Source organism: Macadamia integrifolia, chromosome 7 (genome assembly GCF_013358625.1).
Source record: "Macadamia integrifolia cultivar HAES 741 chromosome 7, SCU_Mint_v3, whole genome shotgun sequence".
Taxonomy (NCBI): domain Eukaryota; kingdom Viridiplantae; phylum Streptophyta; class Magnoliopsida; order Proteales; family Proteaceae; genus Macadamia; species Macadamia integrifolia.
In genome coordinates, this window is record NC_056563.1 from 33588963 (window position 1) to 33609306 (window position 20344).

Consider the following 20344-nt stretch of genomic DNA (forward strand, 5'->3'; position numbering starts at 1 on the left):
CATTTTACAGCATAATTGCTACAGTGATCTAAACCTTTAAATGGGATGCTGCAGGCGATGTACAAATATTTTCCCATTAGAAAATGACAACTTTGGAATGGGCGGATCAGCCAAGTTATGCCAGGCCTTGCAAGAAAATTTGATAAACGTCTAAACCCAATACAGGTCCATTAGCCTTTGTGCTCTGGAAATTCAGATAAATGAGATTCGAGAATCGAGAGGAGAATATCAATGGGTTAGACAAGCTCCATAATCTAGATCTCTGCACTTATGCAGGGAGACAGATATGTGTAGTTGGGAAGAACACTAGAGAAGGTAGATATTTTAGGAGTCTATTCATGTAGTCATTGGTTCGGCATTGTATATATATCTTAACTATTTATTGTACCTTAGGGTATCAATAAATAAGAGTGGCCTTTTTTATCCATAGTTATTAAATTCAGATTCGAGAATTATTTGGATTAATTCATTTTATTAATTCACCGATTTGGTCAAAATATCGATAAAAAAAAAGCGGAGATAATAAAGTTCGAGTTTGGATTCGGATTTGGGAATTATTCGTTTACAAAAATACAAAGCGGCCAAAAAATTCGGATGTTATTTTTAATATTTACAATACTTGTTTCATATTATCTATTAATTATCATATGTACATAACATACAAATGATATAAAAATTAAAATTTTAAATTTTAAAGATAAAAATATTATATTTAGCTCTTTTTATTTTTCTAAATTTATTTTCTATTACTCAAATAATTGAATTAGAGAAAGAGAGACTGAGAGGTGGGACTGAACACAAATTACTGTAAGACTTAGTCAAGCCAAAATGGGGTGAGAGATTTTTTTTTTTGTAGAAATGTGAGAGATTACCTTAAGAAAGATAAAAAAAGAAGAAAAGTAACATTAGGATAATAAATGCATTATAATCACATTATTTTCTAAAGGCTTATTGACTTATTAAAGGTAAAGTTTTTTTTTTTTTTTTTTTTACATGGGATAAAATTCGATTATAATTCGGTTAAAATTCGATTCGGTTGAATTATTCGTGAATTTTAAGAGTATAAAATTCAAGAATTTTTTATTTGATTTTAGATTCGGACAGAATTATTCGTAAAATTCGATAAAACTCGAATAATTCAGAGAATTTAATAACTAGGTTTCTATCACACTTCTACAAAAAGCTTATGATCTCATGTCTTTAGTACCTGCACCTCCATCCATCTTGCAGCCACTTTCCCCCCTCTCAAACTTTGTAGTAGTAGAAGTCTCATGCATTGAGTTGTTTTTCACGACACAAGGATCCACAGGCAGCACTACTGCCTTTGATTTTTCATCAGCAACTCCCTGCATAGGGATGAATGCGACGGAAAAAGATCATAGTGCTGTGCTGCCCCGTGGATTCCTATGCCGTCCATCACTGCAAATGAATTCAGATGCCGGGACTTCAAGGTTCAGATATTAACATATGTTGCTACTAAAGTGTGTTCAAAGAGTTTGATCAGAAGGTAAAGGATAACTGTATAACATGATAAAAAGGTTTGTGTTAAAGGGTCACTCCAGGGTGATGATAGGCTTGATAATTCCCCATAAAAATTACATCTAAAAAGTATCATTACTAAATATGATAAAAAATTTAGGTTTCATTTTCTTTTGCCACAAAAACAGAGCCTAAGGTAACGAAAAGAAGAAGGTAAGGTATGTGGATTTTACCCGCCAATGATTTAGTAAAACTTATACTCAAAACCAATATTATCCTCCAACTGATCAAGTAATTTGCACGGAGTATAAACCAACACATCATTGAGGAATGCACATACACCATGTCATAACCAACGATCGTTGTGTCCAATCCTAGTTTAACTATCAAAATTGTATGAAGAAGCAAAGAGGGAAGAGTGATACTAAGGGGGGGAGGGGGTTGGGAAAGCTCACAGCCTCACACTATAATATCTTTCAATGGTACAAGATTGCTTATGGTGGGATTGCTGGTCCTATTAGTAATGATAATGTTACCATTGTTGTTGCTGCTGCTGATACTGTTATTGTTATTGCTATTGTAGAGCAAAAACGTTGCCTGGTCCAGGGTACCTTCTCTGAAAACATAGATCCCTTCTTCTTCCTCTAACCGGCGGAACTTCTTATCGAAAGGCCGGTCATAAACTCGATGTAGAGGCATACCCCTGAAATTGAAAAACAAGAATTCAGAAACCCTATAAATCTTAATTGTTCATTAAAGTAAACTTCTTTCATGGTTCAGCATTTTGAATTGTGACTGTGAGGACCTTCTATATTGAGGATACTAAATTGGGAAGGAAAAGCTATCACCCACACAGAATGTAGCTAATGGACGAAATTTAGTTGCTGCCGGGTTGCAGCCCTGTGACAGCCAAAGAAATGGAATCTAAGGGTATTTTGAAAAATACCATAACCTAGGAAGGTATTTGTGAACCCTGGGTGAAAGTGAATTGTTCCATTTATTTGGCTGCCAGGGGCTGCAACCGGGTAGCAGCCAATATTTTTTCGTAGCGCCATTGATTAGAGTAAAGGCACAATGGCACTTTCGTAAAAATCAAGGACAAATCAAAATTTTAAAAATAAATAAAAATAGCAATAAAAAAATCACCAAACAGGGCTATTTATTAAATTACTAATCCACACAAACCAGGCGGGTCTCCGGCTCTCCGCACAACCATAGCTGAAAGGATCGGGGTCTCTCCAATCTCAATTCTCAAGTCTCAACCCACCCCGACCCTCTTTTATTATTTTATTTTATCTATTTATTTTTTAATTTTTGTGGGGGTTGGGGCTGATCACCTGTATCGGGCCAATTCGGAATAAAAAAACTAAATTTTCAATTAAAATCACATTTTTCCGATACAACGTGTCTATCTCTGGTTATATCAGTATGTATCAACAGCAAATAATACAATATAATACAATACCTAAAAACATGGTTTCAAGTAGTCTTGGCCATATCATATCGGTATCAGCTGAAACCAACACCGATACCTGACCAATCCAGATTGGTTACCGATATCGTTTTCGTTTAAAGGGTAAAACAATATAAATATATATATATATATTTTTTAAAGTAAGGACAAGATGATGATACCGATACTGTTACCGATACCTAAATCCTTACCTACAACCCTGGTGTGAAATAGATAAAATATACCAATAGGGTACTGAATACAAGTGTCCCAACTCCCAATCGCCACTTCTCTCTTGGTGGGCCTGGATCTCAGCTGTATATAATGGATACCAACACATCTATGGCCCACTACACTACAGTAGGCCCACTACACTACAGTAGGGCCTAGCAGTGATGAAGCGGTATCACGTTTAATATGATACCAATTATCCTTTTTCCTTCTTGTGGAAGTCTCACTATCTTGCTCTTTTTGGTAAACATATCTTGGTTCGGCTCCCCTCATCAGGTGATGGGACATCTGACTCTCTTTTTCTATTCTTCGATTTGGTTTGGTTTGCTTTGATTTGATTCGATTCGGTTCAATCGGACAGAACTGAACCTGATATAAAAATCTGTTGTGAGTTGTGACCGATCCAGACGATTCTTAACGATTCTACTCTGTTTCTGGCTTATTCCAATATTTCGATCAAATCGGAATCGCCCTGACGATTGATTCTTTTTTTCGAGAAAACCATTCAGAAAGCACGTGTTGCTTTACAAGGCTGTCGACACAAACATAATCAAATCCCAATTTCTAAACAGGTGGAAGTCGCACCTGTTTTGCCCTTTTTTTTTTTTTTCGTAGAAAACTGTTTTCCCGATTCAACACTACCAACCAAAAAAAAAAAAAAAAAAATCGAAAAAAGTAAGAAACCTACAAAAGAATGGCGTTGTTTCACCTTTTTGTTCTTATTGTTTCCTGTTGCTGTCGTACCTCTCAGATATCAGGGATTCAGAGTTTGTTAATTTTAGGGAAGAGGCACTCTTGAATCGTGTGATTCGATTCGTTGTTACGAAACTAAAGATTTCTTATCAGAATGATCAAAACACAGAGATTCAAAAATTAATTGAAAAGATTTTGAGAAATTGTTAAGGAAGAAGAGAGAAAAGAGAGGGAACTTAATAAGGGAAGAATCAAGAAGAAGAAGAAGAGGCAAAAAACACGGACCTAACGTGGAAGAGATCGGAGATATCACTCTTCCCGAGGAAAAAGGCGACAGCATCGACGAAGGCTCGATACGTGCAAGTGTGTAGTCCGTCGATCCTTGGGTAAGGAAGCCTCGGCCGCGGCAGCGCTTCAGTCGGCGACCGATTCCGGCGACCTTCAGCGGCGGAGAATACGTATTCTTTCCAGGCACCACCGCCCGCGTTTGACGGAGAAGACGTTGATGATGAAACAGGGAGACCGACGAAACCTAGCGTGGCCATGATTGGTTCCAGCTCGTCGTGAGTCATGATGGGCTTGAAAGTTCTTGTGTACCACAGTGCCAGTTTCCGAAGCGACTCTTCCATCACCAGAAAAGAAATGGAAATGGAAAAAACTTCGTTTTAAAGCTATGAATGGGTTTTGTTGTTGTTTCTTCTGTAACGAAGCTTTCGGGTTTGCGAGGAATCAAGATTGAAGAAACGAAGGTGAGGAAGGGGGAAATGGAAGAAAACAGAGACGGTTGAAAGCTTAAAAATAGGGAGTGGGTTTGGGTTTTGATGTGAGAGAGGGAGAGAGCCAAAGAGGGTGGGGACGAGTTTCAAAGAGGTTTCGTTTCTATGTTTCATTTAATTTTCGGAAGTCAAATTGACACTTGCTGATCTTTAATTACGAAACTACCCATCAGTCAGCGCAACATAAGGGAGTAATAAGTAATAGGAGAGGTGCTGTGTATCGTGGTGGATCACTGGAAGGATTGCCACTTGCCACTGTCATGTGGTAATCGTTTGTTTTTTCTTTTTTCCTGGTAAAATTTTCATGGAAATGATATTTTACATGATTTTTTTTATACTTTTTATTTCTTTAATATATATTTTTTTACATTTTACTCTAAAAATTGTAGAAAAACCCATTTCAAGAAAATCATATTTTTCATTTCTTTTAAATGAAAACAATCGTATGAGAAAAGATTTTCCACAATATCAAAGTAGAAAATTCTTTGTCTCTCTCCTCCTTGACAACTCCTTATACTCTCATTTATCTGACCTCTCAATGATGAAATTAATTGCCCACCTTCCATTAGTGTGGTCTTCCCATGCTATTGATTTAATTCAAAGTTTCAGTGAATGGTGATCGTAATTATAACGATTTTTAGATAACGAAATTTTTTATTGGGTAAGTTTTGATCTATATGAAAGACATAACGATTTGGGCATTGTCTCAGAAAGAGGTTCGGTGAAATTGACATATCTGTAATATATGTGGACTACCTGCACCTAAATAGAAAGAATCTATAAAGCTTTACTATTCCCTATGGTTGGATTTGTGACTTTCCTACTCAGCTTTGGTGGAGGGCGTAGAAGGCCTTCTTCCGAAGGGGCCGAGCCATTAACGAAATACCACTCTGGAATAGCTATGCCATGGTAAACCCTTCTTTTCTTATACAGAGTGAGAATATATTCTAAGTTGATAATGCATTTCGATAAATCATATTAAACATTGTCTTAATGCCAAAAAAAATCCACCATATGACTCCAAATGCTTTTAAGAGTAGAACATGATACTTATAATCCACAAATTCTTGAGTTAAGAAGATTAGATGGCAAATATATATTAAGTAAATATTGGGTCTAGATGCATAAGATCATGGATGAAACATTGCTATATTTGGAAATATTTCTTAGAATACATTACTAAAATAACCCCTACAGTTAGGTTGTGAAAACAATTTGTAACCGATTAATATAACTACAGGATAGGGAACACCAAACAACCCATCTCCTTAGCACCAACTTTTATTTCTCTTTGAAAGCTTGAAGTCAGGAGAAATAAATCTTTGGCATTATGAAATGAAAAAAATTCCAAAATTACATGTTGAGTTCACTAACAAAGAATTAACAAATTATGTGATAAGAATTCCTTTAAAGATGAGACAGAGATAACAGAGAGGAAAAGATAATTTCAGATACAAAATAGAATAGTTTAGAAATTGTGATGCACCAATCGGATCGGGTAATGCTGATTCTGATCCGAATTGGTCTACCGATTTAGATCCCGAATCGGTCGGAAAAATTATAGATTCAGTGACAATGGCATTTCTGTAAAAAGAAGGAAAACCAATCCTATTGGCGAGTGACTGCTAAATTTGTCTCGGGAATGAAAAGTGTGTCGTGCGTGCGATGCTCCCACGTTCATGCTGTTACCTGACTTTTCTATTTACCTTTTCTGTCAAATATGTTTTTAATCTTAAGATATTTTCGAGATCTGCCATGCCGATCCGAACCACCCATTCAGATCCCGATTCCTTGAATCCTAAGTGTGGATCCTCAAAAATATTAGTTTTCAATGTGATTGGGTTTCAATCCATAAATTTTTTGAATTTGATCAATCAGGACAACGTTTAAATAGTCCCAGATATCGTTCTTTTCAAATCAGAATCTGCTTGGAATCGGCCAAAATTATTAGGGATTAGTCAAAACTCAGAGTCGGCTAGGCACTGTTTAACTCAGCTTGTAAGGAATCATAGACATCAGTCAAGTTTTGCTAATCCATTCCCAGCTCCTCCATCTCTGAATTTATGGAGAAAGTTTTTCTTCACCGCTAGAAAGAAACACCCAATCATCTAGGGTTTGTTATTCATTTTCAACTATAGGAGGAATGTCATTCTCACCTGTTCTCACCTATAGGTGGAATGTCGAAATGCTCCTGGCCCCTAGTTTTACATCCTCATCCCATGGTGAAGGAAAACCATTGAAACATTTTTTTTATATGCTTTTTTGCTCTTTGAGCAGACATACAACTGAAGGAAAAATCCTCTAAAGGACGCACAAAAATGCAATAGTATAGCTAACTAGTCAGTCTTTAGAAGGCCACATTTCTCCTCTGAAGGATGCAAAAAAATGCAAGAGTATAGCTAGCTAGTCAGTCTTTAGAAGAAGACCACATTTCTCTTCAGATAAAAATTAACAGAATATGGAAATAAAACTTCAAACACCATTCCTTTTTAATATCTGCATCTGAATGGATTAGATGGCAATTGCATCCATCAGTTCCTAGAAAAGAAAGAAATGGTAAAAGCTATTTACAAACTTGGACCAGTTGCAGAGTGTAGCTCCTGGTTGTTTAAAGAATAGAATCAAGACATCATTAAGTTCTACATGGTAAACTTCATTTTTTTGCTTTAGCAAACCTGAGGCATCGGTACTTCTCACCGCTTACTGTGATTTCAAGAGCCCCATCCTGATTATCCTGATTTGATGCAGTTCCCATTAAGACACTTTTCTCTTTCTCAAGGTTCTCTCTCTCTATCTTAAGTCTAGCTTCTTGTCGAGCAATCTCAGCCTGTTATAAGAATAAGTCAGGTGCAAAAGTCAAACAACACTAGTATCACCTCAGAATCCTTGAATTTAGAGCAGATCAGCATTTCAGCTTTAATTTGGAGCATGTGTGAAAAAAAAATCCATATAATGAATAGCTGCCTAAATAAAACTAAAAGTGCTTTAACTTAGCATTGTTCTTCAATGTCTCAAGAAAGTGCTTCATGTAAATATGATTTTAATCAGTGCAGACAAGAGAATGAGCACCATAAACATAAAGCTGCTAAAGTCTTTTTGTTGCTCAATTACCATGAAGTAGTGGCAACAAAAGAAAGAAAATAACTCTGAAGGAATAATGAAGGATGACTGTTGCCATACATAAACAAACACACAAGATTTACAATTTTAGGGAATAATGTTAAGAGATGTCTCGCACATGTACAAAATCATACCACTCACTATAAGGTTAGGGGGAGGGCATTTGGATCCATCAACTCAACCTAATCATTTGATTAAGAACACTGTTAAGAATAGTTTTTAAGGCGCTGCTAAGGCGTCGCCTTACTAGTGCCTTGGCGTTGATGCGGTCTAGAGATGGTAAGGCAGTGCTCCGCCTTACGTGAAGTGGTGCCTTATGGGTTTTTTTTTTTTTTTTTGATACACATTTTAAAATTACTAGATGAAGATTCCAAATATAGATTTTTTATTGGTAGGTGTATGGTTTTGTTAACACTTGAGATGTATGGGATCAGCTTTACTCCACCAAAAATAACTAAAACAAACAAAACAAAAACACGATTCACAAACAAGGTTTGGATTTTGTCAAGGGTTTTAAGAAAGGGTTTTGAGAAGGAATCAAGGAACAAGGAAGAATCACTGATCCAGACGACCATTTTGCTCCGGCAACGGTGAGCTTCATTCTTCTTTGACAAGAGTAGAAGAGCTTCATTCTTCTTTAACAGGAGTAGAAATATAGTGGATGACCTTAGGGCTTAGGCACTCATTTTGGCATCATAGAGGTAAGTATAATATACTTGTATTTTTTATGTCTTCTTTTCTTTATATTTATAATTTTGTTTCATAATTATGTATTTATATTATATGGTAATATGTTATGATGATTGATGATTGATGATTGATGAAGATGAACTTAGTTTATTCACTTTATTGATTTGTTTTCTTGATGAATATCTTACATTGGTTTGTATATGAACTGTTAATATTTATTTAACATATGAGTAATAGGATTCAACTGGGATTTGAGCCAAATAGATTGGTTTTATAAAAAAAATTACACAAGAACACTTTAGTCAATAAGGTGACGCTTTACGCCCGCCTTATCACTAAAGCGCTCCGAAAGACCCTCAAACGCCTCCGTCGCCTTACCGCCTTAAAAACTATGCTGTTAAGAAAGCAATCTAATAAGTGGGCTGTAGTATCAGGGAACCCTAATTCACCAAGTTAAATGGGATAAATCATTACAAGAACCACAGAAAATTCAATTGAAACCAAAAGCAAATGAAGAAGGAAAGAGGTACCATATTAAAGAGACTTTGATAAAGCAAACAAAAGGGCTACCATCTCTCTCAAATTGTCCTACTTCCACAAGGTTCATTTTCTTCGTTGCGATCAGATTTTTCTGCGATCAGATTTTTCTTAAGGATGGAAAAGATCTATCTATAAGAGTCATGAGCAATCACCTGTACTAGCCACTTACTAGGGTGTGAAATGGTTCTTAGAAAATAAAGAAGTGAGTGAAGTAACCATACTATCCACACCAATGTCCACCTTCCAGCTTCCATATAAGCAGGCACATTGACAAACCATTGACCTCAACCTAACCTTTGGTTATTCTCCAATAGATTGTGCAGCTTTATCAGTAAGTTGAGTTTCTTTCATCCCAATTCACTACTGTTTCTTTTAACACAAATGCCACAAATCCTGACGTTACCAATGCAGCTTCTTGCCTTATGATTCAACTGAGTTTCTTCCATCCCAAGAATCTATAGGAAGGCAACTCTGTTTTCATTTTCTCACCACTTGCACCGGTAAGGATAGAGCATACAACATCTTTTTTCACCCCTTCTTAACTTATTCAACAATGCAAGAAAAAGGCCAGTTATTGACAGAATTTCAATCCATCAATCCTGGAAGTCTTAGATACAGAAATGAAAGAAACAAGTTAACACTATTGTTCTAGAAGGGCATTTCAGGATCATGTCTGGAAAATGACCTGAACCAAAGCTTAAGAATAGATGCCTTGAGATCGAGTTGACGTAAGCAAAGTGAAAATGAAAGCAATAATTAGGAAACGATTCACTGAAGTTGTAAATTGCAACGAGGGATTCTCTTTCACTTGAATTGGGTATTATGAGCTTATTGGGTGTTTTTCCCCCTAAGTAATCCACGCTACAACAATAGAAGATTTAATCCAAAAGTGAGGAAGATCAAAAAAATTATGCCAATGAAAAGAACAGTAAAAACTTGATGAGTTGTCATCGACTACCAAAAGCAATTCAAAGGAAAATTATCAGATTGAATAACAAAAATAAGTGCTATTTTCTGCTATCTATGAAGAAATAAGAAAGAAAATAGAAGAACTTAGGATGTCTATAAACAATCGTATTCACCTCTCGACGAGATAGTTCGGCCTTCCAAGCAGCCTCTCTCTCGGCGACCTCTCTTTCCCTCTCCTCGATGTAGCTCTGCATTTCCCTTTCTTTCATGATCCGGTCTTGGATATCAGCATCGAGAGCTTCTTTCAGCTCCTTCACGAACTTATCAACCACGGCTTTGATTCTCAGAGACATATCTCTCAACCTCAAAATATCCAATTCAGAAACTCTGGAAAGAGCACATAATAGCACATCTCCCAGCCATCATCCTTTGACCAGCAACTGCAAACGCTATCTCCGCATACCTACTACGATCTCCCGATGGCTGCTCCAGGTATCCACCTTGTATAGTATTCCGACTATCTAGGGTTTCGCTCTGCAATTAAAGAGTCTCCGATGAGGAACAAGTGTAGAGATCCTTGCGTTAGATGGAGACGAATAGACGATCACAATGTGTGCACGAAAAGAAACGAATCGATTGGAGGGGACCTTTCCCTTATGAACTCTTATAATCAAATAAAAATACAGGGATAATAAATAAATACGACTAGGATGTAGAATAAATTACCGAAATACCAATCATCAGCAACAACGAACGCAGTTCATCTATGCCTTGTTTGGATCGTGCAGCCCGTTGGACACGGTCCCGCTCAAATGATGAGGAACCAAAAAAGAACCGCCAGTAATATTTCTCTTGGCGGCAAAATTTCGAGGCTTCTTTACTAGTTGGGTGGAATGACCGTTATATACTGAGAGGCTCAAGGCTGAAAGCTGAACCAGTGTTTAAGAACCTGGTATCGGAATCGGCTTAAAAACACCCTAGCCCTAGTTTTTGAACAGATCAGCTTGACCCGGAATCGGGATCGGCCTCGGCCGAATCTGATCTGATTTTAAAATCTGGGCAAAAGCCAATTCTCTCCCTCCGCAAATTGCAATCCTTAATCATCGTCAATTCAATTCGGTTTCAGAGCTGAACCAGTTTTAGGCATATACTAGGTCAAACCAAAGCCAAAATGTTGAAGTGATCGGATTTTGGTCCTGTTCAGTTATGATTTTCTATTGGTTTTCATTTGCGAGATCCAATCAATTTTACACTCAACAGTTTAGTTCATTTGAGTTTCGATAGGCTTTGATCCGGTTCAGCTTTGCTTTTCTTTTGGTCTTTCAAGAATTAGTTCAGTTGTCAATTTTGGTCTCTCCAGTCAATTTCGATTCCTACCAATTTATAGAAAAAATAGATGAACTAAAACCAAATTGAAGCATCGGAATCAATTTCAACCAATGTGGGCTGTAATTTGACATCCCTACTTAAAATCCCTTGTGCTATCTTCGGTTGCTAAGAAATGAAAAGAAAAAAAAAAATTAAATTTGAAGAGAAATATAGACACATAAATCAATTAAGCATAACCTCGAAGTTAATGATGCACTTTGGGGAGGCCAATGCCATAGGCAGCCCAGAGGGACTGGACCACTACCAGTATACTTATTCCTTATCCAAAGATCAGAACTAATGGTTAACCAGTGGAATACATCTTATAATTCACATCAATGCACATGGCAATAGGAGTGACTTCCATTAATATATTTCTCTCTGCCAGAGCTACCAAGTGAGGTCTATCCTTTATCCCCTCTGCATTATAATGAAGCTATGACAAGTTCATCACAGAGCCATGCCACTCTTACAATTCGTCCTTGGACACAACATTCCCTGTGTGCTCAGTGTAAGATGTGTATCCTTTGATGATCGACTCATATATTTCAATTCCTTTCAAGTACTCTGCTTGATTTAGGAACTGCATCACAGTAGAAAAAGTAGTTAGATAACAATAATTGGTCAGCATAAATTGATTAGCCAAGATAATCAAAGTATAAATAAAATAAAACAATGCAACTATTTTAAAATTTGACAAATGATACACAACTCTGGTGCTGTTTCCGTCTGTGGTCTATGAGGGAGTGTGGTCATTCCTAAATAGAAAATAAACTTTAGACAATGCAAGTGGATCGGCAACCCTTGCTCTACAATCTTAAGTCTGAACAATGGCCCTGAAATATTCCTTGGAAAAAGATCTTGTTATGGTTGGCTACTTCCATTCCAAATTCAAGTTAAGGTCTGTTCTAGGCATTGTTCCCCAACATAAAGACCTGTCTCGCATGCAGGCTGATCCCTCAATCATCATGACTTGAGATGCATTTGCGGCTTGCTTCCCAGAGAGTACATCTCTGAAATGGAGACAAGATGCACAAACATTGTTGACTGCTTCTACCAAGTAAGAGCCACAAGAGTAGAAAATAGCTAGTGCCTAGCGGTTGCACCAAGAATTCCTACAACCAGCACCACCCCCCCCCCCCCCAAAAAAAAAATCACTCAGCCAAACAATGGCCTAAATGTTTGACCAGGAAATTATCAGCTCTCCCTAGCAAAAAAACACAATAGTGCATCCTCTTCTTCCCATCCAGCAAGAAATTCATGTGATGGAAATTGATCCATTCCGAGCAACCTAAGATTTTGACCTCACATTTTGACAGATTTTTTTTGGTCAGACCATAAAGGAAGCTGGGGGAGAGGGCGGACCTCAGTGCAATGGTAAGGTTGCTCCATTGCGACCTAGTGGTCACAGGTTCGAGTTGGGAAACAGCCTTTTCACGAAGCAGGGTAAGGCTGTGTACATTATGACCCTCGCCAAAACCCAGAGTGACAGGAGCCTTGTGCATTGTGTACGCCCTTTTTTACTGTAAAGTAAGCTGGGGCTCCAGCAGTTTTCAGCCTAGTGCCAGTAACCTATTGAACCACTGCCCATTGTCATCCTCCAACTAAAAATCTGTACACATGGAATGGTTGAAGACCTCAAGAAGTACAAAAGGGGACTCAATATGCACCAACTTACTTGGAAACCCAACCCTAACACATTTAAGAGTCAGCAGAACAGGCAAAATTCGCAATTTTGTAGAATCCATTTTCTTGAAAACCAAACAGTAAAGAACAAGATATGTTACAGAAACAGCACCATTTGGTACCCAACCTCATATATTTTGAATACAGAACTTACTCGTAAAATACAGTTTCTAAAATGCATATGAAGAGACACAACTAGCATGGAGAGCAAATTTGACAGTTACCTCATTATGGTCATGAAGCAGAATAGGAGTGTTTGCCATGGGAGAAAATCCAATTGCTGGAAATCCTCGATGGCGGAAGTATCGAGCATCTGTAGCGGCTGGAAAAACTTCTGGTTTACCAAGTTTGCCATTAGCTTTCTTTACTGCCCCTTCTAAGATTGTCCACCATGGATTAGAGTCATCTGTAGCAGTAAGGAGTGGCTTCCCAAACTTATTTAAGGTGGAACCCTTCTGCTTAAACTGCCACAAGCAAACATTTTCAGAAATGAAAGAAAGGTGCATCCAAAAATACAGCTCTTAAAACTCTGATGTTTCAGCTTTCAGTATGGATTTTTGGCAGTTTTGACGAAAATTCACAAACACAAAAACAAAGCATTACAATATAAATGGTAGCAGTAATTAAAATAATAAATTAGACCGATAGATGATGATATATCTTATTGTGGTAGTTGTAGTAGCGTAATTCACCTTTACTCATCTTGTTCACATAATATGTTGGCTCTAGTACAATGGCAATGGAATCAATAAATAAATTTTCCCTTCCTACATTTCTAACTGGATTCTCAGTAACAAGGAAAATCTTCCAAGTTCTTTCATACCTCAAATGTCATGTTGCGTGAAGAAGGTGCCCATTCCTCTTCAATCCGTTTCTCCAATGATTTCTCATCAGCAATTGGCGGGACTCGAATATCGAAACCTGCTTCAGCTTCAGATGGCTGCAGATTCATGACGAACCCCTGACGGAAAGAAAAATAAATTTATATCAGAAAGGCAAGGCAATAGCTGAAACTGAAAGATGGGGTGGGGTTGTCAAAATCTGTCCGTAGTTTTATAGATTTGTAATTTGCCAGCTTCATGGCTGTGGAGGTAGTAGGTGGTGCATATTCCAGCTTCTCCAATGGTATTCCATTACTAAATGCGTGGGTGGCATGCGAGGCAGAAATTAATTTACAGCTAGACTGGTAATGCCCCCCTCCTAGACGTGAATACTGACTCATAGTCTTGCTAATTTGAACTGATAAGACAATGGACCAAGCATACAGCAGTAAGTTGAGGTCTCATCGTCAATGGAGTTATCACAATTTTTTCCCTCCTTGACGCTCATCAAAAATTTGGTTTTTGTCCCTCCGTTCTTGATGGAATCAAGACATCCTACGGAATGTTTCAGATTCCAACCCAACAGGAAGAATCGTAGCGCTCACAACCAGCAGGTTAAACACCACAGATAATCCCCAATCTAGGGTTCAAATTAACCCCAAACTTAGGTCAGGAATAGGTAACTAATAGTAATTCAATCCCTCAAAATAGGATGAAGATCCAATGGTTGGATTCCGAGTTATTGACAACGAAAGAAAATAGAAACTAAACCCTGAATTTAGAAACAGCAGTATATCTTCAAATCCACAAGTCAAAATAACACCAGAACGGGAGCACATTCATCACTCCATTTTCTACAAATCACCATATGTAAAAATCAGTTCAATCCCACAGCTAGATGTTTCACATCAGCAGTACACAAAATAGAAACTTAGGCTCAGAATTAGTAAGCACCAATATATATATCAATTCATAGGACACAACTCTTCAATATTCCAATCAAAGAAAGATAAGTACCAATGATGGACAGAAGAAGGCATATCAGAACCTGAACGTTGCTGATCAACAGGAACAGAAATAACAACCATTAGTTCCTAAATCTAGGAACTGTAATAACACCCAAGTAGCAGACCTCATCAGAACCAACTTCTGGTCGATTGGCTGACAACTCATACAAATCTTGTACCAATCTGAAGACCAGAAGCTGCTAAACTGCAACTCATAAAACATATTATGTATGTTTCAAAACAGTACAACTGCAAGGCTTTTACAGGGCAGCAGATCAACTCAGTTAGCCCCCAATTAACACCCTTCTGATTAGCACTAACAACCCTCAGATAAGAAACACAGAATTGTTGACAACATAAATGCAATCTCAGTTGAATTGCAGGATCAGTTTTGAAAAAGGGGAAGGGGATGTAACTTGAACCTCTCATTCAAGCCTGGAGCAGCATCTCACCGACCATGCAAAGTCTCTCACCTTGCTAACTGCATCTAAGTCTAACTCCCATCTCACAAGGAAAAGCTCACAGGCATTGCTTTTTCTCTTGTCTAAATTGTGGCCATGTAAGGAACCCTTGCTTTTTTTAATACTTGAAACAAAACAGAAGCTTAGATCCCTCCTAGCGTGAAGAGGGTGATCTTTTTACGTCTAGCATTCTTCCAATCAGAAACTAGAAACGAACTGGTAGACACTTAACAAAATAGAGACAGATACTAAATTAGTAAACAACGACCACATAGAAGAGAATATATATCAAATAGAAACTAAATAAAGCTACTAAATGATCCCCACGCAACGACTAAAAAGACGTAATAATGGGCCTAAATCCGGTCCGCTATGGTTGGGCTTACAAGCCTAGGCTAGCTGGCTGGACCTTTCTTCTCTTTCTCCTATCTACATCAGTTCCACCCTTTCCACTTTTGTCCACAACAAGGTTTTAGCCAACTAAATTTGAGTTGAATGTGTGTGGGAGGCGGAAGGAAATATTATGAAACAAAAGACATAAAAGGATCAATTCACTAAACATCCACCAAATCATCTGTCGAACTTAATCAATGTCTGATTTAAGCAGACAGCTATGGTTTAAATTCTATGAAAATATTGTTCAAGAAGATCCAGGGTACTAATTTTTAAACTGAATTCAGGGAATAACTGTAAACAGATTGATTTCCAATCAGATCTAGATCTATCCAGATTCTATTTGATGTTAATACATAATTAGAATTATTAATCTGTCTTTTCTAGAAAGGTAAATGTATTTGACCAAATAAAGAACAAAGGGAAGGGTGGAGATACCCCTCTTGAATTTTACCCAGTACCCATGGCCATTTGGAAAAAAAGAAAAGAAAACAGGAGGGTTGTCAACCATCATTCTCTGATGTCCAGTTTCCAATACTGTCCACACAAGACTTAGTGCTCTGCTTTGGCCCTCCTGCAACTAGAAGTTACACGTGTTTCTACTCTAACCCCAGAATCCCTGTGGTCAAACAAAGAATTAAGAGGTAATCCCGAGATCAAGCCTCAATTTGCAAATTGAATCTGCAAAGCAGTAAAATAAACTGGTAGTCAATGAAAAAATTCAAATTAGAATCTATTGAATTGATAACAGCAATAAAACCACCCCATTCTCCACCTCCATCTTACTCCTTCCACTTTCAGACAGAAAAGCTCTACTCAATATAACTACACAGAAAACAAAACATGTACTAAAATGTAAAAGCAAACCTAATCTTGCTGAATAATCATAGATTTCAATAAAAAAAATTCTGAAATTATAGAGAAGAGGGAAGGAAACATCAAGACAGATTTTTTTCGTCATAAGCAAGTAAAACATTGTGCTAACCATATGTAGAAACTGATAAACTATATATGTGAAGGGATTAAAAATCCCTGTATTGGTTCCATCTCTTCGAGGTGGGGCCGGTTACTGTAAAGAACATCCGTTTTGGCTTGGATTGATCAATGCTGGATCGATCAATGCCCTATCATTATTCTCGGATTAAGGGGGATCTGCAACTCGAGCCCAACCTTTGCACTTTCTTGCCTAACAGTGAATGGCGCTGGTCCCTTCTATTCAAGTTCCTATACCAATCAGCAGTAACCAGTATGGTAGTTCCCTCCAATCCACATCCATTTTTTGGTTCCTAAACCTCCCTATTTATGCTTCTTGTTCCTGGTTAGGCATCACAGAAGGCTCTTGAAATGAAAATTTCAAATTTCATAGGAATAGAACTATAGAAGATGAGTGTTGTTATGCTTAGCTGTATTAGAATGGAAAAGAACACTATAACAACTCTGTAGTTAAAATCTGATAAAACTTTTCTTTTCGGTATGCTGCTCCGCGAGCAGAGTGAATGAACATAAATCAAAGTCTGAATAAATATATGAGAAGAAGCTTTTTGAACCACATTCTACTTATTGTTCTTTCCCTTCTATCCTTTGTTGTGACAAGGGGCTATGGTAATGATTCTCAATTTAATACTCTATGCAGCTGGATAAAAGAAATTTCCAGCCATCTGCGTTTGATTGACAAAGTGGATTTTGAGGTTAGGCAAATTTCTCGATAGAGAAGAAATATAAAGAAGCGTACCAGTGTGAACCTACAGCTTCTGTCAGTTGGAATATTTAATATGATTTAAAAAAATAAAAACAAAAAGGAGAGATGCAATCCAAAATTATTGCTTCATATAATGCATTCAACAATTATGGACTAACATAACGTAATTCGAATTGAATTTAATTGAGTTAAATAGGTTATCATGCTTCCTATTTGATTCTGTTTGCTTGTTGCCAGGTCCAATCAGAATTCTATTTGCTAACAAATCAAAGCCAGAATTCATTAGATGGGAACTTAAATCACATTAAATGTGTTTGAGACTTTAATGAGCTCTTGGTCTAGAATTGATGTTAATGTTCAAACCTATAAGGAATAGGATCTGACTGATCTGTTGGCTGATGCAGCCTCACATTGCCACATAGGTCATAATTAGCATATTTAATTAAATACTACATAAAGAAAATGTGATGTCGTTGGATATAGCTACCTATTTAGCATAATGAGTGTGGATAGGGTAGTTAAGATCCATAAGGACTCTACTCCCTCTTTCTATTCTAATTAATCTTGTCTCATCCCAGACAAGACTTGAGAGAAAAAATAGGAAAGAGATTGACTAAGAATATGACACACCAAATCTATAGACGAAAAACTAAAGAGGATCTCACCAAGAGGAGGTAGGCAAAAATATTTAATTCCACACTAGGTTGATCTATGTGTCGGCTTCAAATTGACACATTGTTGCACTAAACACCTCTGATTTGAAAATGAAATACAGTAGAACCAAAGCAATGGCTGGTGAACACTGAACTATTATTCCAAGCGCTCAAATAACTACTTCAAGAACTTACAGTCGGAGATGGTGTGCCAGCCTTCAAGAATACCATATTCACTGAAATGACCTCGCCTTCTGCCTTCAAACCCGTCTTCACCATGTCAAATTGAGCAGCACGGAACCTCCTCACACTCTCGATGCTCTTCAGCAGGTTCTCCATTGCACTATTGTCGTACAGCTTTGACCCATGTCCAGGGGCACCAGTAGCCTTAATCACAAGCCACCATGGGCACCTCTCCGCATAGAAAACGCGGTAATTCTCATTCGTTGAAGCCAGCCCTGTCAGAATTCCGAACCAAAAATTTTAAATGTACTGAAATTCTGAAAATCCAACTACTATGAAACAACACGGACGTTAAATAACAGGCACTTTACCTTCATCGAGGACGATCCCAACATTCATTTTCTTAAATTCTTCCGAACCTGCGAACTTCTCAGCCCCGTCATGGCCACCTATTTCCTCATCGGGAACGAATGAAAGGTAAAGCGTCCTAGTCGGCTGGAATCCAGAGTTTTTCAATTGGCGGATTGCCTCAAGGTACTGCATCCCAACACACTTCATGTCCTGCGATCCTCTGGCATAGATATCTCCAGCCTGATTGATGTGAGCGTCGAAAGGACGGTGAGTCCATTTATGATGCTCGGCGGGTACCACGTCCGTGTGCGAATTCAGGAGAATCGAAGGGAGCTCAGGGTTTGTACCAGGCCATTTGAGGATAATAACAGGCTTGCCCTTAACGAACTCGAGGATTTGGGATTCGAGGCCGCTGGTTTTGGACTGAGAAATAATGAAATCTGCAGCTTCGGAGTAGTCAGGGTTCGGTTGAGCTGTGTTGATTTGAAGGTATTGTTGGAATCTAGATATTATCGCCGATGAATCCTCTGGCGATGAAACGATAACTGACGGACATGTCGATGTAAAGAAGAGGAGGAGATTTAGCAAAAATGGAAGAGAAGAGAGAGAACAAGTTCCATAGATTCCCACCATTTTTCCACCTTTCACGAGAGTTTCAGCTAAGTGGAGAAGGGGAGAAGTGGAGAAGTGGCGAAGTAGAACTCCAAAATTGCCTTACCGGAGGCTCGAAGCTGACAGTGGACCCAGGAATCCATCCTTACAAGTTACGACTTCTTCCCATTAACCATTAGCCATTAGCCATTAGCCATTAGCCATTAGCCATCCACTTCAGCTTTTTTATTTTGTATTTTCGATGGGCAAAAGAAAGTCCTGGTCGCGTTGCCTACGCCCCAGGATACAGGAAGACATGAAGAGCCCGCACTAACCCAACCTGCTCTTGGTCGATGTTTCCCCTTGATCTGCCATTGGCCTGCATGTTAGTATAGTCAAGCGACTACGGATCATTCTTCGGATTTCAAATTATAGGACATTTTCATAACTCTTTTTGCATCCAAGGGTGTCAGTTATAGGCCCATTGTAGATAGCCTAATCAAGAAAACCTGAGATTTAGTTCGGAACTTTTATTGAATAGGTTGGACTTAAGCCTAGATCGAATAATACTCAGTTGTTCTCAATATGATGATCGATTGGCTAAGAGCCCGATTAAGTCTGATTAACTTTTACTGAATTGCTATTGTTATAGATGAATTTGATGAACCTGGTGAATCAATCTAAAATTTTATCATCAACAAACCATCTTGCATTAGTTGCATGTTCAACTTGTACATCATTAAGTTCTATAATTCGATTATTATCTTGGTAATATAGGTTTTCAAAAATTGGAGCATTTAATTAATAGCCTATTTAGAGATAAATTCCTCAATAGCTTTTTTAAGGCACATCCTTTAACACAATCAATAGGGAATTGAGATTTTCTCACATAAGTTTGAAGGATTTGGTACAATCGGGTCAGATCTAGATGTTTTCTTAGCTGAATGGTTGTTTGAGGTTTGAAATAATGGTTTGATTCATATCTGTTGGACTAAGGATGTGAATTTAAAACCAAAATCATTTATTGAGAATTGAACCAAAACTTTTATCCATACTATGAAGTTTATTTAATTGTTCTATTTTTATTAAACCATGATTCAGTTTGGTTTTAAAAATTTAATCATTGTTAAATCGTTTAAATAAACTGTTAAATTGGTTAATATATACATTATACATAGTAAGTTTAAATCATTCAATGTTAAGTTTACATACATTTTCATTTAAATTTACATCAATGATC

General features: G+C 37.6%; 3 protein-coding genes across 3 annotated transcripts; all 3 read right to left on the reverse strand.

Moving 5' to 3' along the window:
- Positions 1-1751: 1751 nt before the first annotated feature.
- LOC122085046 lies at positions 1752-4738 on the reverse strand. The gene is made up of 2 exons (XM_042653483.1): positions 4142-4738; positions 1752-2182 (listed from the first exon to the last, which is right to left on the reverse strand). The coding sequence occupies exons 1-2, from the start codon at positions 4483-4485 to the stop codon at positions 1939-1941; spliced, it is 588 nt and encodes a 195-aa protein (XP_042509417.1). The 5' UTR covers positions 4486-4738; the 3' UTR covers positions 1752-1938.
- Positions 4739-7093: 2355 nt separating this feature from the next.
- Positions 7094-10547, reverse strand: LOC122083714. The gene is made up of 2 exons (XM_042651598.1): positions 10065-10547; positions 7094-7459 (listed from the first exon to the last, which is right to left on the reverse strand). Exons 1-2 carry the CDS (start codon positions 10242-10244, stop codon positions 7286-7288), a joined length of 354 nt encoding a protein of 117 aa, XP_042507532.1. The 5' UTR covers positions 10245-10547; the 3' UTR covers positions 7094-7285.
- An 883-nt stretch (positions 10548-11430) lies between these two features.
- LOC122084700 (aminoacylase-1-like) lies at positions 11431-19284 on the reverse strand. Its single transcript, XM_042653141.1, has 5 exons — positions 18534-19284; positions 18175-18437; positions 13769-13906; positions 13170-13409; positions 11431-11842 (listed from the first exon to the last, which is right to left on the reverse strand). Exons 1-5 carry the CDS (start codon positions 19144-19146, stop codon positions 11729-11731), a joined length of 1368 nt encoding a protein of 455 aa, XP_042509075.1. The 5' UTR covers positions 19147-19284; the 3' UTR covers positions 11431-11728.
- Between the last annotated feature and the right edge of the window lie 1060 nt (positions 19285-20344).